Source organism: Diplotaxodon limnothrissa, linkage group LG7 (genome assembly GCF_057381915.1).
Source record: "Diplotaxodon limnothrissa isolate DT_005_m linkage group LG7, D_limnothrissa_male_GT1.1, whole genome shotgun sequence".
NCBI classification, from domain to species: Eukaryota; Metazoa; Chordata; class Actinopteri; order Cichliformes; family Cichlidae; genus Diplotaxodon; species Diplotaxodon limnothrissa.
In genome coordinates this window covers 45,715,896-45,735,456 of record NC_140602.1, presented here as the reverse complement: position 1 = coordinate 45,735,456, position 19,561 = coordinate 45,715,896, and the positions used below count along the sequence as shown (strand labels likewise).

Here is a 19,561-nt window from a genome sequence, read left to right as displayed (position 1 = left end):
CCACAGCCTGCCTGATTATTGTTGCTGACCATCTATCCCTTTATTATCACAGTGTAGCTGTTTTCTGATGGCTTCTTTCAGCAGAATAACACAACAGGTCATAAAGCTCAAATGATCTCAAACTAGTTTCTTGAACACGATAATGAGTTCACTGTGCTCAAATGGCCTCCACAGTCACCAGATTCAAATCCATTAGAGCACCTTTGGGATCTGTGTCATAATCTGCAGGATGTGCAGACTGGAAGCTGAGTTGTACTCAAATGCGGACACGAGCAGGCGGGGTTTAACAGAAAGCAAACTCTTTATTCAACTGATGGCAAAAAATGAACAAAAGCAGCAAACGTCCAAAAGGGGAAAACAGAAAACTATAAACTGCTAAGAAATACACCGGAGTTACTAGGACTGAGAAAACACTAAGCACAAGACGAAACAGGAACTAAACAGATGCTGACAAAGAACAGAGAGACAGACAACACACACAGGAGGGTGATTAGGGGAAGTGGAGACAGCTGGGGAGAACGAGGCATTGATGAGCAGAATCATAACAGACGACACAAAGGAAGCAAAACTCAAGACGGCGCACATGAACAAGAGATCACCAAAATAAAACAGGAAGCACAAACACAGACAGAGACTAATACACATGAACTTGACATAGACAAAAGGTAAACAAACCGGGAGGCACGGCAGACTTCAGGGAGACACAAAAGGACGAAGCACAAAGAGATGACTAAGGTTACAGGAAGGGAACTAATGAAAAGCGATTTACAACTAACCTAGAGACATAAAAATAATACAACAGGGAACTGTTGTAGTAATTATTTATAAAACTCAAAACAGTGTATGAAGTGACACGGGACAGGTTTGTAGCAGATTTTACTACTGAGGGAACGAGAGGGCGACTAACGCTCTGGGTTTGTCAAACTTGTCACTGGCAGTGTTTCAGTCACAGCAGTATTGGATGAGAGAGAGAGAAAAAAGAAGCATTGCTGTTGAGAGGCCAGTGAGAAAACGGACACATCCCAGTAAGCACACATTGTGATGTGTTATTTTACAACAAGAAAAATTACATTTACCAGGAAAAACTCCACTTTTCATAACTAAAGTAAGTAAAACAACAAAAGTAAAAGATTCACAATTACTTTATTCATTCTTGACTTTGTTATTTTGCAGATAATACAACCTTATACCTGTACATATGCACAGATATAATATGCTGTATTTAAAACGTCAATCAAATTCAAATTCAAATTTTATTTGTCACACACACACAACCATACACAGTATGACATGGGGGTGAAATGCTTGTAGCTGTACAATGCCCGACCATTAAATGACAGAAGAAAAGTTTTACAATATTTACAATTTACAGTTTACTACAAAAATTTACAAATTAACTTAGGAATTTACAGTAAAGAATGTGCAAATAGCAGAAGAGATTATAAAGATAAGGATTATAAATTATAGGAATTATAGGATTATAGGAAATGTGTGGTGACGTGTGTGAGAGTCCAGTCTTATAGTGATGTTTAAGAAATGTACTGTAAATGAAGCAAGAGAGCACAGGCAGGCTAGTGGTGGTGTTAGACTGACTGACTATGCACTGAAAGTTGATTTGGATCACAAACATGTCCATGTAAACAAATACAGGGCACAAGGTGGAAAACTGTAACCTGAGGACTTAAGTTCAGATGAAAAGAACTGCGTTAAAGATGCGTCTTCTATTTTTCTTAGGAAGGATCTTGGTCAGGGGTGTGATCAGATAAATGTCAGTACAAATTAAAAATTAAAGAGCGGTTCATCGGCCTATCCCAGTGTTATTATCACAGCTGGGATAGGCTCGCAGTCCACCAACAGCCATGAATAGGATAAGTGGTAAAGACCAGAACCATAGTGATGCTCATTTAACTCACGAGCCATTACAATTCACAGGTTTTTGAACATATGTGATTTTGACCTTGAGCACAGTTTGCACAGATGAAGACCCATCAAGTAATTTCTGTATGCAAGTTTGATCAAATTCTGACCAACACGTAGGGGGAGCAGCGATTTTTGTGAATTATTGATGGGGGACGCCTCTCTGTGGCATAAGCTCATCGGTCCTTCTGCTGCATGTAATGAACTGACGACCTTTAAAAGTCTGCATTCTGCCACCTGAGCCGATGTCAGCGTGGGTAGTTTACCATATCGCTTCATAACTGAAGCAAAACTATGTGAATGAATATAAGAAACACTTAAAAAGCACAGAAATGTCCTTAACAGTGGAATACTACATTTTTTGTCTTTATGTTTTGTGTTGATTAATGATACAAAAACATCATTACTGGCTACACACAAGGATTTGTAAGGGCATATCAGCTCTAATGTTATTTAGGTAGAAGAAAAAACATCAGGTAAACAATTTTTTTAAAAGAAAAAATGAAACCTGTCATTTAGTGTTCCCCTGTGATTGGTTGTGGGTTAGAAGTGCAAGCTACGCCTTGTGGTCATGGTACCCTTGGTTGTATTACTAATGCAACCCTGACTGGCTAATGTAAGCAAGGAAATAATGTTTTTAAGAAGAGCAGCATGCAGGAAACATAAATCCCACTCCAACTGCCAGTTTTCACATCATAACCTAATAACCAAATGGAAAACAAATCCAGACAGGGCAGGTCAAATGTATTCACAGTCAGAGGATGAGCTCTACAGATTGTTGTTGAAATGACATGATAAATGATAATGATCCGATCAGCTCTGATGATACAGATCTTGAATAGTTTAAAGCCCATATTGTTAAATTCACTCTGCACTGAGAAAGAACCTTACTTTGTCTAATTAGTAGCATATTTAAGACTTATTTTAAGACAAAACAGCAAGAACAATTTAAAATTGAGCCAAAGAAACCCCTTTCTGCTAACTGGAGCAGTTATCTTAGCTGTGTAGCTTTATTAGTGCGCAAATTGATATAAAATCTGTTGCACACAATCATTCCAGCCATCAAATTCAGCAGCTTATCTCTACAAATGAGACGCTGATTTTTCTCTTCTCCTGTCTGGGCTCCTTATGTTGGAAAATCTAGAGCTTGGTCAGTGAACCCCAAGCAACCCCAAATCCTTGCAACCTCCACTTGCAAGCTGGTTGAGGACTTTACATTTTCCTCTAGTGACTGGTGGTTGCCAGGGGATCTGACTGGATCTTAAATCTGCACTGTTCTCCTGGTAAGTTGGAGATAGATTAGCTGCATGAGCTAAGAGGAGCAGGGCTTAGCAAGAAGTCAAGGAACATATTCCTAGACACAGAGATTGTTCCACACTTGCTTTATTCCACAGATGCTCCGGAGGGTTGTGAATCACACTGACACACACGGTGAGGATATATTTACTGTGTGATGGCACAGTTTCAGGCGGTAGCCAAGAGAACACACTCACCAGGCCTGGGACTTTCTCCTGGGCACGCTCTGTCTTGTCCACTTGGAGTGAGGGGTCAGGTGGTAAATCAGCTGGCGACATATCTTGTTAGTAGACTTAAACGAGTCAGTCTCCTGCAACACACAAAAGGGGCGAATGAGGGACAGAAAAGCAAGCCACAAATCTATAAACAAACTGTTCCTCATGCATGAGCACACCTGAAACAGGGAACTAAGCAAACAATGTGATACTGGACAGCTTTTCCAGATGTTAGATATACTAAAAGTCAGTAATTAGCATATATTTTCTTCCTTTATTACTGCTGAAAAAAAAATACTTGTGAAACTACCAAATTTTACATGTTTACAAAGTATTTCTTTGTCTTGCTTTAAACATTTTCCACATGACTCAGTAATTCAGCTTCTCTTTTGCGTTCCTGTTCCTTCCTGATTCTCCGGCACCTCTTTACATTCTTTTTCTTCGCTCTCCCTCCTCCGTCAAACACTGGAACGGGTTGCGCTGGGCAGGCTAAATCTAATTAATGGTACAACACGACAACTAGAAAGAGGCAATGCGGCGAGAGAGGAAAAAAGACAGGGCCAATTTACCTTAAGGCGATTAACCGTTCCCGCTGCCTCTTCTTTTCTTGGGTGACAAACAAACATGTCACGCGCTTCAAAACATTCAGTGCTTCTCTTTCAGCCACTTGGATGAATGAGCACGATGTTAAGCAGCGCATGCTGATTTACAGAGCAAAAGTGCTCTTAGAAAAATGCGTGCTCCAGAGTTATTGACAGAGTGCAGTACTGTAACTCTATAAGCAATGCTAAGCATTAATAATGGGTCTGCATTAAAACAAGACACTGGCATATGATGTATGTTTTAACCCACGGTATGCCCTTGAATGCTCAGCCTAAATAAATCTAAGGTGGAAAATACTGGCCACAGAAGCACCTGCGGGGCCCTATATCCACCACATTGCCGCTATACACCCTTGTCACGTTTAACACAGTATCCTGCCACGGGTCGCCAGCCAGTCAGGAGAACATTGCTGCCAGCTTCTCACTTTTCTTCCCTACCTCCAGGGCTTTCCTCGCTGAAGTAAACAAAGATAAGATTAGAGTTTCTTCCAGGTGATTATCATCTGAACTCAGTAAGTAATAACTACACCACAAGGACGTTTTTTTCCCCCTGTGGCAGCCATTCTTTCATAACTGTATCCGTAATAGCTTCTGGGTTCATGTTTTACAGCCACTCTGAGTAGATTGTGTAATGTCTTCAGCCTCTTACCTTAGATTGAAATGTACTTTGAATTTCAACGTGTCTGATTTGTATGCTGTGCTGCAAGTAAACGAGCCGACTGCCAGTTTGGACAAAGAAAAAAAAAAGTGGCTTTGATTTTTGGGCAGAATTCAAATTTTGTGTTGGAAAATCTCTCTTTGCTCTTTCCTAGATTTCCCAGTTCCAAGAGGAAAGCATTACCTTCCCCAGTTTGATTTTTCTGGCTATTTATCAAAGCCCTCAAACTTCCCTCACTGTTAGTGCCAGGGTAATGAGCCCCCTAAAGCCAGGAAGCTAGAGGTTAAGAGCTCTGTTGACCTCTGGCTGCCTGGCACCTGACCGTGCTTTCCAGTATAACCCAACCAGAGCAGGTATTTTAATACACCTGGTGCATAGCTGCTTCCCACTTGCAACTGGGCTAACCGAGCGCAGAGTAACAATGAAGAGTCATACCCTGGTTCTGTTTGGCCCTGATATTCATCCCTAACCTCTCATGCTAATGAGTCAGCGCTTACAATATTTTCCATTCTTCCTGTCTTCTGCATTTGTGCCTGCACAAAGCAAACCGATGGTTCATTGTTATTGCAATAGCATGACAATGAATATGACACAAGCATCTAAGCGTGGCTAATGAAGGCGTGCGTGTAGCCTCTGTGTGAAATGTACTGCTTGTCCTTTTTACTGGTGTCAAGTCTGTAAACAAACAGCTGCTTTGAATGTTCACTATGAATAAAACTGTTTTATTCATACCCTTTTTGGACACTGCAGGTCCCGGGCAAGGCTGAGCAGCAACTCGTGGGAAATGGGGTCCACCAGGTTTAGAAACGCTGCATTTTTGTACAAAATGTCATTGAGTGACGTTCCCTGAAGTCCCAAATCCTAAAGGAGAGACAAGAAAAAGGATGTGAGTGATTCAATTTACTCTTTCTAACCCATGGATTAGAATTTCAAAAACAGAATTTGATTCAACTGAACCACACTTTAAATATTAAACTGAGATTTCATAGCTAGTTAACTGAAAATAGACTTTCAGTATTGTCAGCTATGTTCATTATTCCCTTTCATCACGGCTCCTTAACACAAGGTCAGCTGATGAGTGTTTCCCATCATAGCTGTGTTTCTCCACCCAACGTAGCTGATTAGGGTGTGCTGGGCAGTATACAGAATATACAGTTGTAGTTAACATCCACTCATCATTGCCAAATGTCTTTGTAATTGTGAGCATTTAATGAGCTCTCTGAACTGTTCTTTTCCCACTGTAATATAATTATACAGCATACATCTTTGATGACTTTAAAAAACAAGAGAAAAAAAGAAGATAAAAAGATGAAAAACAAGACCTAATATTTTCAAGTTGGTGATCATGATCGACTGCAATTTGTAGTTTCTCTTTGCGTTCAAAAAGTTTGTTTGACATGATTCAATTGATTTATCAATACTGAGTGGGAATAGGAACAATTATAAAAGAGGAGTAAAACTGAGGCTTTCAAACGAAAGAACTATACCAGCTGTTGGAGGTTGGTAAAATTTGTGGACTAAACTATAATGAAAATTTTTTCCTTTCAAATGGTCTGTATTTGGTTTTACTTACTTGGGAATCAAAACATTGCCAAACCTAAAGGACCTGTGGAAACCTAATTTTCTTCCAGTTTATTCCTCAATAAAAAGAAAAGACATTGACCTTGGCATGACGTACCACTTTCTCTGATAGGCCACATTAGTTTCATTAAAATGAATATCCTCCCTCATATTTTATAAACTTTGTAGATGCTTCCTCTGTAATTGCCCAGAAGAATATTCAGGATATACAAAAGGCCTTCTCTAAATGAATCTGTCATGGCAAAAAACCTAGACAGAGGCTTATACCTTTACAGTTACATACAGACATGGGTGGCCTTTCCATGCCTAAATTACTGTTCTACAACCAGACTTGCCATGCTCACATCTTTGGTCTTGGCTAATGCAAATCTTAAATTGGAATCATGTATTGCTTCTTGGAGTTCTCCACGCTTCCTATGGAGTCTGGTCACGTTATGTCAGTAATATAAGCCCAGTGGTAAAGCACCATCTTATTTTATATAACAGTATTAAAGACTGGCACTATATTACTAAATACCTTGGAAGGAATAATATGAAATCCTTGCTGTCCCTTATTGTCCAAAATGCTGACTTTCCTGCTGGCACTGGCTCATCTGCTTTCTCCTTATTGTGGGACGGGGAGATAATGTGTCCAAAGGAACAATTCTTTGGATATTTGAAAGTTAGGCACTTTTTATCTTCTAATCTCACCTCTACTTCTATTAACCTACCTACCTACAGGGTTCAGTTACCTACCTATAGCATCATAGAGCGGTTTGTCTTAGAGCCTTAATCTGGGAAGTCTTTTATTTCGCTATTCTACTCCCTTCTCTGTTCCTCTGATGAATATGAGCTGCCTAATATTGCTCATAAGTGGGAAAAGGATTCAGGCACAGAATATATAGAGGATGACTGGCAGGGAGCATTATAAAATCTGCCCTCATATGCAATAGACAGAGCGACTCAGTATAAGATTCTTCACAGATTGCATATCACCCCTGTTGTTTTGTACAAGATCAACTGCTCTCTCCCTTCTCTGTTCTCTTCTGATTGGGGAACATATTTTCATTGCTTCTGGGAGTAAATTAATTTCCAGCTTGTGGTCATTTATATCTACAGAACATAGTAGAATATTTAAAATGAAAATTTAAAATGATCCTGGTGTTTTCCTCTTAGGCCTATCCTTTAGAGAGTTGCATCTAGCAGTAGCTAGCAGTCATAGCTCAAGAATTGGGAGTTCGCTTTGGAAGATTGCCGATTTGAGCCCCGGCTTGGACAGTCTCGGTCGTTGTGTCCTTGGGCAAGACATTTCACCCGTTGCCTACTGGTGGTGGTCAGAGGGCCCGGTGGCGCCAGTGTCTGGCAGCCTTGCCTCTGTCAGTGCGCCCCAGGGTGGCTGTGGCAATGTAGCTTACCATCACCAGTGTGTGAATGGGTGGATGACTGGATGTGTAAAGGGCTTTGGGGTCCTTAGGGACTAGTAAAGCTCTATACAAATACAGGCCATTTACCATTTACACTACAGACTTCTGGAGAAGCCTCTTTTAATTGCCAAAAAGTGTATTTTACACAACTGGATCAAAGCTTCTTTGCCAAGTGTTACCATTTGGTACCAGGAAATCTAATACTCTCCACATGAAAGACTACAAAACAGAAATGACTCATTATTTTTTAGGGTCTGGTCACTCTTTCAAGACTTTCTACCTTCTGGCCTGAAAACCCCAAAAAGTCAAACACTTATCCAGTGTCACAAAATGTATTTCTGTCCACGGTTTCATTACTTCTTTGCCAACATCTTGTGTTAATGATGGAAGAATCTGACCACTCATGCTCCCTGAACCACTCTTGCACATTTTGAGCTCAGTGAATCTTGGACTATGACTCTGCCATCAGGGGAGAAAATATCACCTGATGGACAAACCTGGTCATTCAGTATGTTTAGGTAGTCAGCCAAACTCAGTTTTGGGCACATAATGTTGCTGAAGCTAAACCTTCAATCTAGACACTGGCAAGCAGATCGTTATTGGTTAGTGCCTCTGCTGATTGGGCTTTTTTCAATCCATCCTGCAGATGCTCATTTGGACTGAGCGCTAGACAGTTTGCAGGGTAGATCAGTGCCTCATTGTCATGTTGCTCAAGCTGTTCGTGAGCAGATTTTGTGGAGTGGTGCTACGGGTGGGGAGCACCATTGTCATATTATAGCAACACAGTGGTGGAGAAAATGAAACTTCTGTTGCCCTGTATCTGCTTTGCAAATGTTAAAAAAGCTTGATCTACAGAGACGTGCACACAAGCATAAAGCATCACAATCTTTTACTAATTGAAGTTGATCTACTCAGACATATTAAGAGATTACTGGCATTTTTATAGCATGAAAAGAATAGAAAAACATGTTCCTCTGGCCCATCCTCTTACAGTTTACAGTGATGGCAGATTTACATAAGGACACAACAAGAGATTATGGACCTTAAAAATTTGTTCAGCTTTGTAAACATACATATAACAATGTACAATTGTCCTCATTCAGGCTTTCAGTACAGCCCACCGGGATCCACAGTGCAACCTTTTTTTGTTTGCAGAGACAAACCTGTCAGACTGCTAACTTTAACTGTTTCTGCCTGCACAAGTACATGCGAGAGTCTTCACTCCCCCCAGGCATCTGAGAAATGAAGATCTAGTAGTAATGCCACCACATCCGACAACATTGTGCGTAATGTAGCAATTTCTGCCAGAGTTTCATGTGGGTTTTTAATCAAAACACGCACAGGTAAACTCCAGGGTTCAGTTAACATGTGAGAGGACTATAGCTATACTTGTGCAACCTGCAAGAACACAAGTTTATTTTGCCTGGTTCTCAGGCCAGGGTTATTTCATTAAACAAAGGTAAAGCTACAGACACCGAAAAAGAACTTTTGCAACATGGATAAAACTTGTAGCATGTTCAGTCACAACTAAGAGGATGGTTTTTGTTGCTGGTTTGAGATGTTTCCCTGAAACTGTAGGAAATGGTGTGAGGCTGTGAACTGCATCTCCTCTCAACTGTTTGATGCATCAGACGTCACATGTATAATAATCCCCCCCCCAAAAAAAAAAAAAAAAATGCTGTGAAGACAACAGATCCTCTGTCACAGGTGCACCACTAAAGGGCTGAATGCAGGGATGCTAAAATGGGCAATCAGTGTGATATTTGGAGCTGGATACTTACATTAACCAGTTGAAATGGGAAAAAATGTAAGACCTCTAATCCATTTGAGGATAATGCTTTTTGATTCAATCTAACGTCGCTTTTTTTTTATCTTGATAGTTCATAACCAGAAGACTGTGTGATGTGCAGAAGATTTTAATAAAACCATAAAACAGGTCACATCCCCAGTGGGGTGGCTGATGATATTTTTTGACCGGGCTTTATTTTCGTTTGTGGCGACAATGTAAATAGAGTATATTGAAGTTTGAGTGTTTGAGATGTAATGTTTTCAGACGCGCTGAATAACCCCAGCAGCACGCAGTGTCAGCCACCTTTTCGATGAAGACGCCGACACGTAAACACACAACAAGCCATATTAAAAAAAGAAACAACAAACGGCGGAGAAGATATGAACGAAGCGGAGGAGACCAAATAATCCGAAGATTAAAGGCTGGCAGCAAAAGGAAAGGAAGTCAAAGGAAATCTGGTCTTTAAAGGCATAAAGCATCAACGTCTTTTCCTAGTTCAAGACAAATTAAAGAGTTTCCCTACTCAGATATATCAACAGACTACAGACCCTTTTTTTTAAATACGAAAAGAATATAAAATCGTGTTTCACTGGCCGATCTTCCTTTAACAGTTTACTGTGATGGCAGTTTTATGTAAGCATGCAACAAGAGGCCGTGGAGCTTAAAAATAAATACTGTCAGCTCTATATGAACTGAAAAGCTTTTCAAACTGCAGGCTGGAGGTTGAAACTGTGTAAGACATGCTCTATATGTGCTGACAGCCATAACACTGCGGGGCACAGTGGAGGCAAAGAGGAAAACTCCCATCAGCATTTTCTCCTCCTCCAGCTTTTGTGTTGATTTATTACAGCAGAGATCTGTGGGATTCCCTGACGCCGGGCTATCCTCCAGACCAGCTCTCCTTTCAATAAACCTCATTAATTGGAGACAGAAGGTGCCACATGCGTCTAAAAGTGGAGGCATAGAGGATTTTGGAGATTATGATCATGATGCGTGTTAACCATAGCACAGCTGCGGCATCAGATATGATTTTTTTTTCTTTGTGGAGCATTCACAGCTAAATCGAAAGACATTTCAACTACGCAAAACAAGATCTGATCCCGTGGATTAATCCGACCGATTCCTAATTATAAAAGCATGAAATGTTTTGCTATTTCTCACTGAGACGATGCCTGTGCATACGCTTGTGTGCCTTCAGATCCCACGACAAATGTCCCCTGTGAAAGCTGCATATCTAATCTGGTGTGTGCTTTGTCACAAAAAAGTCTGAATCGAGCGATGAGCTCCAAACCGCAGAACATCATCCCACACATGCAGTTCATTAGAATCCAATTAAATATATTGCAGAGTGCAACAAATCCAGTCCCACCATTTTATGTAGGAAGAAACATGCCAGAGCTGTCAGGTGAAGGATGCTCCAACTCCAGTTATGCTAACCCTTTTTTTTTCTTCACTGACTGGACTAAATTCAAAATATCATGGCTGTAATATGAAAATGAAAGCTGTAAAGACTTAAACAACACTTTGGTAAGGGTAGGATGGAGTCTGTATGTTTGGTCACAGGTGTCAGGACACAGTAAGATGACTATTTCTGTATTTTATGATATTTTGGTTGTTGCTTTTCGCTGTCACGTTGATACATGGGAACGCTAATATGAGTCACTACATATTGGTTTTGAAGTAGACACTTGCATCCAGTGCTGGCTTTACAAAAAGTCAAGTATTTCTGAAACTAGCTTGTTCATTAGCCTGTGTATAGAAACCAAACTGTTTCTAGATACAAAGTGTGGCGGGGTGTAGTCTGCGGTGCTGCTGCAGGGGAGGCAGACGCACCTGCACGGCATCCGCAATCATGACTCGCCGGCTTAAAGTCTGTGCTCTCTGACTGTTGTTGCTGAAGAGCTGCAGCTGTTTTGTACATTTCAAAAGCCGTGAATAAAGATGCTGAAAAGTATGCAAACGTGGACGGGTCTTCTGTGGTTCTGTTACACAAACAAAAAACTTCTTGCGCCCTGTTAGTCACCTGAAACTTCAGGAAGTTCTAACTTATTTGTAACATTTATAACACATGCTAATTAGCAAGCAAGCTTTAAAGACACTTGCTGATATACTTTGTTTCTCTCAGACAGAGTTGAGCTAAGTCCTTCCCTCGGTGGCTGTATTATGAAGCAAATTCGACAAAGCCAGGCTTTTCCCTGCATTAGCTTGGTGCTGCATTTCTAGCATTATAGCTGCACATCCCTAACCCTAACCCATTTGGAAGAAACATTAACCTCCTAAGACCTGAACTCTTTCATGACATGCATTTTTAATTTCTCTTTGTTATTTGGGCTGATTGGGACCTGATGAATGGAAAAACAAAGAATTACCTTTTTTTTTTTTTACCAGATTTTTTCTGAGAAAAATGAGATCCACATATGAGGACATTCATTTTAAATTATCAAGCCCTTGTAGAGCAAAAATTAAGTATGTTGGTCTAGACAACACAAAATGTGATGTTCACATATGTGGAAGCCAGGTACTAGTTGCCCTCCCCTGTACTAGGAGGTTAAATGTTATTCACTGTGCTCAGATCTATCATACCCCCACAGTCAAATAAACAAAATGTAGAGGGAGTTCAGCACCTAACCAAGTACAAGCCTGGAAATACCACGATGGCTGAGGGCAACGAGGCGCTTGCGGAGAAACTGAACCACGTCTTTGCACGCTTCACGGTGAAGGGACAACAGGCAGCCGCAGCTCAAACATCGGACAACAGCAGCAGCCCAAGCCTCATGGTGCAGGTATATGAGGTGAGGTGCACACTGAGGGCAGTGAACCCCAGGAAGGCCGCCGGTCCAGACAGGGTGAGTGGGAGTGTCCTAAAAGAATGTGCAGACCAGCTGGCTGGGGTCTTCACTTTGATCTTCAACACGTCACTGTCCCAGTCCTGCATCCTGCCATGCCTAAAGTCGGTCACAATTGTCCTACTGCCAAAGTGTACCAACATTAGCAGCCTCAACAACTACCGACCAGTTGCTCTAACACCTGTTATACTGAAGTTTTTCGAGAAACTGGTCCGATGCCACATCATGTCCTGCCTGCCACTCACACTCGACACGCTCCAGGTTGCATACAGAGCTAACAGATCAACTGAAGATGCCATTGTCCAAAATGCCATCTCTCACCTGGAACAACAGGGGTGTTATGCCAGGCTGCTGCTTTTAATACGAAACTCCTGGACGGACTAATAGTTAAACTGCTCGATATCAGATTTCCTTCTACCACCTGCTGCTGGATCAGAGAGTTCCTGTCAGACCGTGTACAGAGAGTTAGAGTGGGTCCCCTTCTTTCCTCAGCCCTCAGCCTTAACCCCGGCTCTCCACAAGTCTGTGTACTAAGTCCCCTACAGTGCACTCTGTACACACATGACTGTATCAGCACCCAGTCAACGCAGTTATTAAGTTCGCAGATGATACGATGGTGGAGCTCATCTCTGGGGGCGACGAGACAGCATACAGAGCTGAGGTTCAGAGGCTGTCGGATTGGTGTGTAGACAATAACTTGGACCTCAATATCACCAAGACAAAAGAACTGGTAGTCGACTTCAGAAGGAGGAAGTCCCTGCTGCAGCCCTTCAGCATCAACGGGAAGTGTGTAGAAAGGGTGTCCAGTTTCAGGTTAATGGGTATGCACATAGACACAGACATCCAATGGAGCTCAAACACTTCGACGGTTGTAAAGAAGGCCCAACAGCGTCTCCATTTTTGTGAGAATCCTCAGAAAAATGGACCTGAAGAGGGAGCTGCTGATCGTCTTCTACTGTTGCTCAAGTTAAAGTGTGCTGAGATACTGCATCTCTGTATAATTCTTCAGCACACAAAAAGGCACTTCAGAGGGTCATCAACATGGCCCAAAAAATCATTGGACATCCTCTTCCCTCCCTGAAGGACCCGTACAGCACTCGCTGTCTCAAGAGGGCACGCAGCATCCTACGGGATTCACACACCCAGGACACCGGGTGTTTAAGCTGCTGCCGTCTGGCAGGAGATTTAGGTTGCTGAGGTCACAAACAAACACACTCAAGGACAGCTTTTACAACAGTTACAGTAACAGTTAGATATTAATCAGTGCTAACAGCTGACCTGAATGGCTACCTCCCTTGACTTTTTTGGTGTGCAATAAAAATAATGTACAATAAGCATTCACTTATTCTTTTATTTATTAAGTGCTGACGTGGCACCAATTTCGTTGTACTACTGTACTAGGTATGACTGTGTAATGACAATAAAGAGTTATCTATCTTATCTATCTAATTTGGCTGACTGAAAATGATTAGCAATAAATAGCCTACACATGTAAATAATTGATTTTCTAATCAGAGCTCTGTTAGCTGCTAACTCATCAGCGTTAGGACCAGTCACACTGTAAAATCCATTCAAAGCAGCCCCCCAACGTGATTCAGTGTGAAGCTTTTATTTAGACTATTAAAACATTACCTCGCATGTACATAAGCAAGAATGCTGCCATTAAGAGGGTTGCATCTTGGCTGCAATCCAGCTATACTGTTATTACCATATTAACAAACTTAAGGCAAGTTGATTTTCTTTTGTATTTTAATTCCAAGGAGCCAGGCTGTTGTAATTTTTAAGTGGTCTTGAGGAATAGTTTTCCAAGCTTTCTCAGGACATTTTAAACTTTAACAGTGGACACTGACTACGTTTTCACTCATTTTCAGTCCAGTCCTTTCAACTGACCAATTTCAGAGTTTTTTTTCCTTTTAAGCCACTGACCACCAACCTCTGACTTATTCAATCATTAAAAGGCTTTTAAGTCAACTGAATAACTGGTATTGTGTCTACGCATAACAGACAACTTAGCAAAGAGCCAAATTTTCTTACCAGCAGCAAAACACACGTCTCCACTTCTTTACTTGGATATCCAAAAATTGCCAAAGATAACACAGTTAGCAGGCATAAAATAGCTTTTTTAGACCAACAAGGTGATTCCCAAAGAGCCAAAAACTTGACGTAGCGTGTCTTAAAAAAGGAAACCGGACAAGTGGTGAACAAAAGAAGAAGTGGCAGGTCTAAAAAAGATCTGAAAGTCATCTAATTAAGAAATAGGAAAAATCCTGTAGAGATCAGACACAGGACCCGAGAGATGCATCTGACCCTTCAGCTGATCCATCTACTGCTCACTGAACCCGCATCAAAACTGTTTTAGTGGAAGGCTGGCTGTCAACAAGCCATTCTTAAAGAACGGGATGAAAATTACAAAAACTGGACTAAAAATTGGTGGCAAGATGTTTTATGAAACGATGAATCCAAATGTTAAATTTCTGGTTTAAATCATCGTCAGTTTACATTGAGGTACAACAGTGATGTGTCTACAGCCATCTGTGCAACACAGCGGAGGCTCTGTCATATTTTGGGGCTGGATTTCAACCAGTGGTGTCAGAGATCTTGTCAAAATTGATCAATTTTGAATGTAGAAAACTAGAGTCAGATTTTGACTCTTCATGCAATACGACTGGGAAAGCGTCCGGTGCATTTATCAGCAGTGATCTGAAGCACACTGCCAATGAAGAACAAACAGCAGAATGTTATCAGTCATAGATTGGCTTCCCCGAGTCTGATTATTACTGAAGCAGTGTGGGATCATCTTGACAGAGAGCGAAACAAAAGTCCGCCAACATCCAAATAAGAGCTTTGAATATCCTTCAAGAAGCCTGGAGAACTATTCCTGAAGACAACTTAAACAAATGACAAGAAAACTTGTCTAAGAGAGTTTAAGCTGTGTTGAAAAATTAAAGGTGGCCATACCAAATATCGATTTTCAAGCTTGTTAGAATTGTACAAATTATGTTTTTGCTTTATATGCCGCATTTCCATGTATTTTTTTTATATCCATTTCTAGCCCACTGTTATTTAGGATGTTTTTCCAGTTAATAAAATGAGTGTGCTTCTGACAACTAATCTTAATCTTTAAAAAGGTCACATACAATAATGTGGAGCAGTTTAATTACTGTTTTCTCCATAGCTACATATTGGTAATTAATATCAGTATTTGCTGATTCTTTGTTTGCTAATAAATATCTAGAAGATCCCAAACTAATTAACTTAATGGCCCAGAAGGCAGATCTACCACAGAGATATCATGTGGGGGCCGATGTTATTCGTTCCTCTTTGAAACGACTTCCTCGATGTGAAAGACACTTGTTCCAGCATCCATCACTTCGAGGTGATTATCTCCAAAACCATCCGTCCCTGAGAGGAAAAGCTGCTTTACTGCTAGAGAACAACAACAGGAGATCAACTGGCAGTTTTTTTTCCCCTCCAGTCTTGAAGTATTATTAGTCAGACACTTGGCTTCAGCCCCAACAACGTAGCAGTGCTCTGGCTTCACCTCACTGAGTGATGGAGAGACTATTCGTGCTTCGTGAGCAGTTTAAATGCCGAGCTATGGAGAAAGCAGCCCCTGCACACGACCAACAAATCTACATGTTGATCTTTAAAATCCTTTAAAAAAATAAAAAGAAATGAGTGACTGTAGGTCTGCTTTAATAAACATAGACACTTTGAAGTCTTAAAGGAATATGTATGAGTCACTTCCCTCCTGCTTCATGCAAATAGTGTATGAAGCTTAACAATTCATCCTATTTTGTGCTCTGCTATTGGTTTTAGCAGAAGGATACCCATAAATCTGTCTTTAATTCAGACTTTTGAGAGCTTCCCATCGGCATTGTTTCCTGCTTTAATCTGCACACATCTGTATAATTTATTCTACAGCACCCTACAGATGGGCAGGGACTTTTCATGACAGGAGGCCCTCTTGATCAAAACTGCTTTTGTCTGAACTTCAGAACTGTTCCCTTTGATCACAGCTAACAGAAGGCAGCAGGAAGCTCAGGCTTCAAGCTTGAAAAATATTTATTTTTTCTTATTTCTCTAGTTTGTATAAATCTAGAGCAAGGATTAACCCAGAGATGGCAACACACAGCAATGTGTAACAGATGAGAGAAGAAAGGCTTCCCTTACCCTAGACCTGTATATTATTTCAGAGCTATGAAGCTGGGGAAAGAAAGGTGTTTCGATCGGGGACTGATTAGAGCTATTTTTAACAATGGTGTATTATAACCTCCAAGACTTTTGGATAAACTGCTTCTTAAGCCTTCTTAACAATGAAAACAGTGAACAGACATGCCATTCATTTACATTATATACAGGCTTTGTATACTCTATAAACTTGACTGGTAAACAGAGTCACCCCAGGTTCTTAAGTCTGCCTACTCACACTTTCAGTGTTAATATAAAAGGCTGATAAAAATATTGAGCCTGAGTTTATCATCTCTATCTTCATCATCTGAATCTTAATATTTCACCAGCATCTGAATTTTTAATCTCACATTTCTAAGCTCATTCAAACCTATTTCGTTCAACCAAAAAACAATGCATAAATCAAACACAGATCATTTAGACCCACCCATAATTTAGAGCTTTTAGTACGCACTTTAATTTTCTCTCATCTCTCACATTTTATGTGCGTCCCTCAGTCCCGCTTAGCCCATCATCAGCTCATCCAGAATTGCAGCTGCTCACAAAAAACATGGCCACCACCCTTCTTATCCTGGCTTCCCTTTCACTGACATCCAGTGAAATTTGTGAATTCATTTCAAAAGTGTTACTAATTTCATATAAAGCCTTTATAGCCTTGTATGGCCAGGCTCCAGGCTCCGGTCATCTGAGCAGTCTTTATATACTGACCCAAGCTCTAATTTGAAATCTTTTTGACTTTATTGTAAACTCTTTTGAGGTTGTAGTACATCAGCCCCCTCAGTTTATCAGGTAAGCTGAATAAGTGGGTGTGTTTTAAATAACTACTGAGAACTAATTTCTGTGGTTTCATATGTTTCTCTAATCTTTCATCCAGTATTTTTGTGATATAACTCAAACCGAATGGATGCACAGAACTATGCCTTTATGAAAAAACACAATCAAAAGATTGTGTGTGCCTGTGTGTTTGCATGATGGATTGTGTATACTTATCTTTAATGTGTTTTTTTGTAATTGTGAAGAGCTCTGCAACAATGTGTTAAGAAATGCCGTACAACAACAACAAAATAAAATCATTATTCATAGTATAATAATGTTTGATTGGACCAGAATGTAACCAAAGAAACAGACTTTATGGAACTATTCAGCATGCCTTCATTTGAGGAGAAGTTGCACAGGATTTTAGAAATCAGAAACGCTGATGGCCAAAGGCTATTACTAGCTGGGGTGTGATCATTATGCTGAACTTCTGCTTTTAGTGAATGTTCTGTTAGACGTGACCAGGTTTTAGCAGACATGCAAAAACTGAACTACAGAATTTTACAAATGCACTTGTGGATGGTTCAAACATTAAGCACACAGTTTCACGCAAAACCAGCTTCCTAGCGATTTAAGAAGGCCAGTTGTTTAAAAACCACCTTCCATTCTTTAGTCACAAAGTTTCAGGTACACTAGGAATAAAGTAGTCCCCCCTCCCCCAAGCTTCCACAGTAAGCGCATGCATGATTAAAATAAGCTCGGTCTCTTGCCTTTCTCAGCACTTTCAGCACTTCGGCCGCTTGCTCCATCTTCTGCTCTCGGAGAAGCCTCTGGATTTCCCGGACCCAAGCCACCCGCCTGACATATGGGCTGTGGTTGGTTTTCCGCAGCATCCCTGGAAGCTTGTCGGACTTGAGCATCAGGGAGGTAAACAAGAAGTCTCCGCTCCTGCCGCCACTCCTCTCGCTCTCTCCAGGAATATCATTCCTCTGGCGTCTCCTTTTTGACAATTTGCTATCAAAATCGAGACTTCTCTGTCTGGTCAACTTAGAGCCCATCACTCCTGGGAGGATGTGTCACTGTTGGTGCGGAGAGCGAATTTTCAGCGTGCAGCCAAAACATCACACTTAACTTGAAATGTGAGGAGATGCATAAAATAGTGCCTCAAAGTTTGAAGGCTACTAACCAACCGCACAGCATCGCCACCGTAAATGTGCGGCTGGTTTCGCCGCCGTCTTCTCTCAGTCTGCATCTGTCCATGCACTGCCTAAGCACTCTGGCATCCCTCGCTTTACTCGGGGATGGTGTTTCTTCTCAGCCAATCAGATCGGTACTCGCTGCACAGCTTGAGAGTGCAGGAAAACACTCAGCTGAGTTTTCTTGCATAGCTATTAGAGTTGGCTAAAGCTGAACTACAATCTGAAACTGGGTGCGAATAAAGTGAATAAAAATAAAAGCATCCAGAAAATATGTTTAGTTTGAGTTTTTGTCAGTTTGGTGAAATTTGTTATCACAACATGATGCTTTGATGCGTCTGTTTATTGAGATTTGGAGCGTCTGTATGGGTCACCTGCCTTCAGTGGTATTTACACTCACTGGCCACTTTGTTAGGTACACATGTTCAACTTAAATATACAATCACGACCTGTTAATGTTCAAAGTGAGCATCAGAGTGGGCCAGAAATGTGACCTACGTGACTTGACTGAACGTGTCATGGCTGTTGGTGTCAGTCAGACTGTCATACTGGGATTTTCCCACTCAGTCATCAATAGGGTTTACAGAGAATGGTCTGAAAAACAATATATCCAGTGATCAGCCGTTTTGTGGGTGAAAATGCCTTGCTGATGTCAGAGGTCAGAGGAAAATTGTCACACTGCTTTGAGCTGATAGGAAAGCAACAGTCGGTCAAATACATACTCATTATGACAAAGGTACGCAGAAGTGCATCTCTAAATGCACACTGGATCTTGTAGCAGATGAGCTAAAACAGCAGAAGACCACACTGATCAGCACTTCTATAAGCTAAAAACAGTAAAATAAATGTCATAATCTGCACAGGTTCACCAAAATTGGACAACAGGAGATTGGAAAAATGTTGCCTGGTCTGATGGGCATTGATTTCCACCGTGACATTACAATGGTAGGAATCAGACTTTGAAAAAAAAGAAGCATGGATCTATCTGGGCTAGTGCCAGCAGTTTAGGCTGCTGGTGGTGTAACAGTGTGAGGATATTTTCTTGGCATTTTTTTAGGTCCCTTAGAACCAACTGAGCATCGTTTAAATGCCACAGTCTGCCTGAGTATTG

General features: G+C 41.0%; 1 protein-coding gene across 1 annotated transcript in view; it reads right to left on the bottom strand.

Moving 5' to 3' along the window:
- Positions 1-18,324, bottom strand: part of lrrc75bb (leucine rich repeat containing 75Bb) — a 40,641-nt gene extending 22,317 nt beyond the window's left edge. The window contains exons 1-3 of the mRNA XM_085358225.1: positions 18,025-18,324; positions 5,421-5,549; positions 3,411-3,523 (exon numbers count right to left, since the gene is read on the bottom strand). Of these exons, the coding sequence (XP_085214351.1) occupies positions 3,411-3,523; positions 5,421-5,549; positions 18,025-18,312 (530 nt within the window). The 5' untranslated portion in view covers positions 18,313-18,324. The remainder of the gene's footprint in view (positions 1-3,410; positions 3,524-5,420; positions 5,550-18,024) is intronic.
- Positions 18,325-19,561: the final 1,237 nt, after the last annotated feature.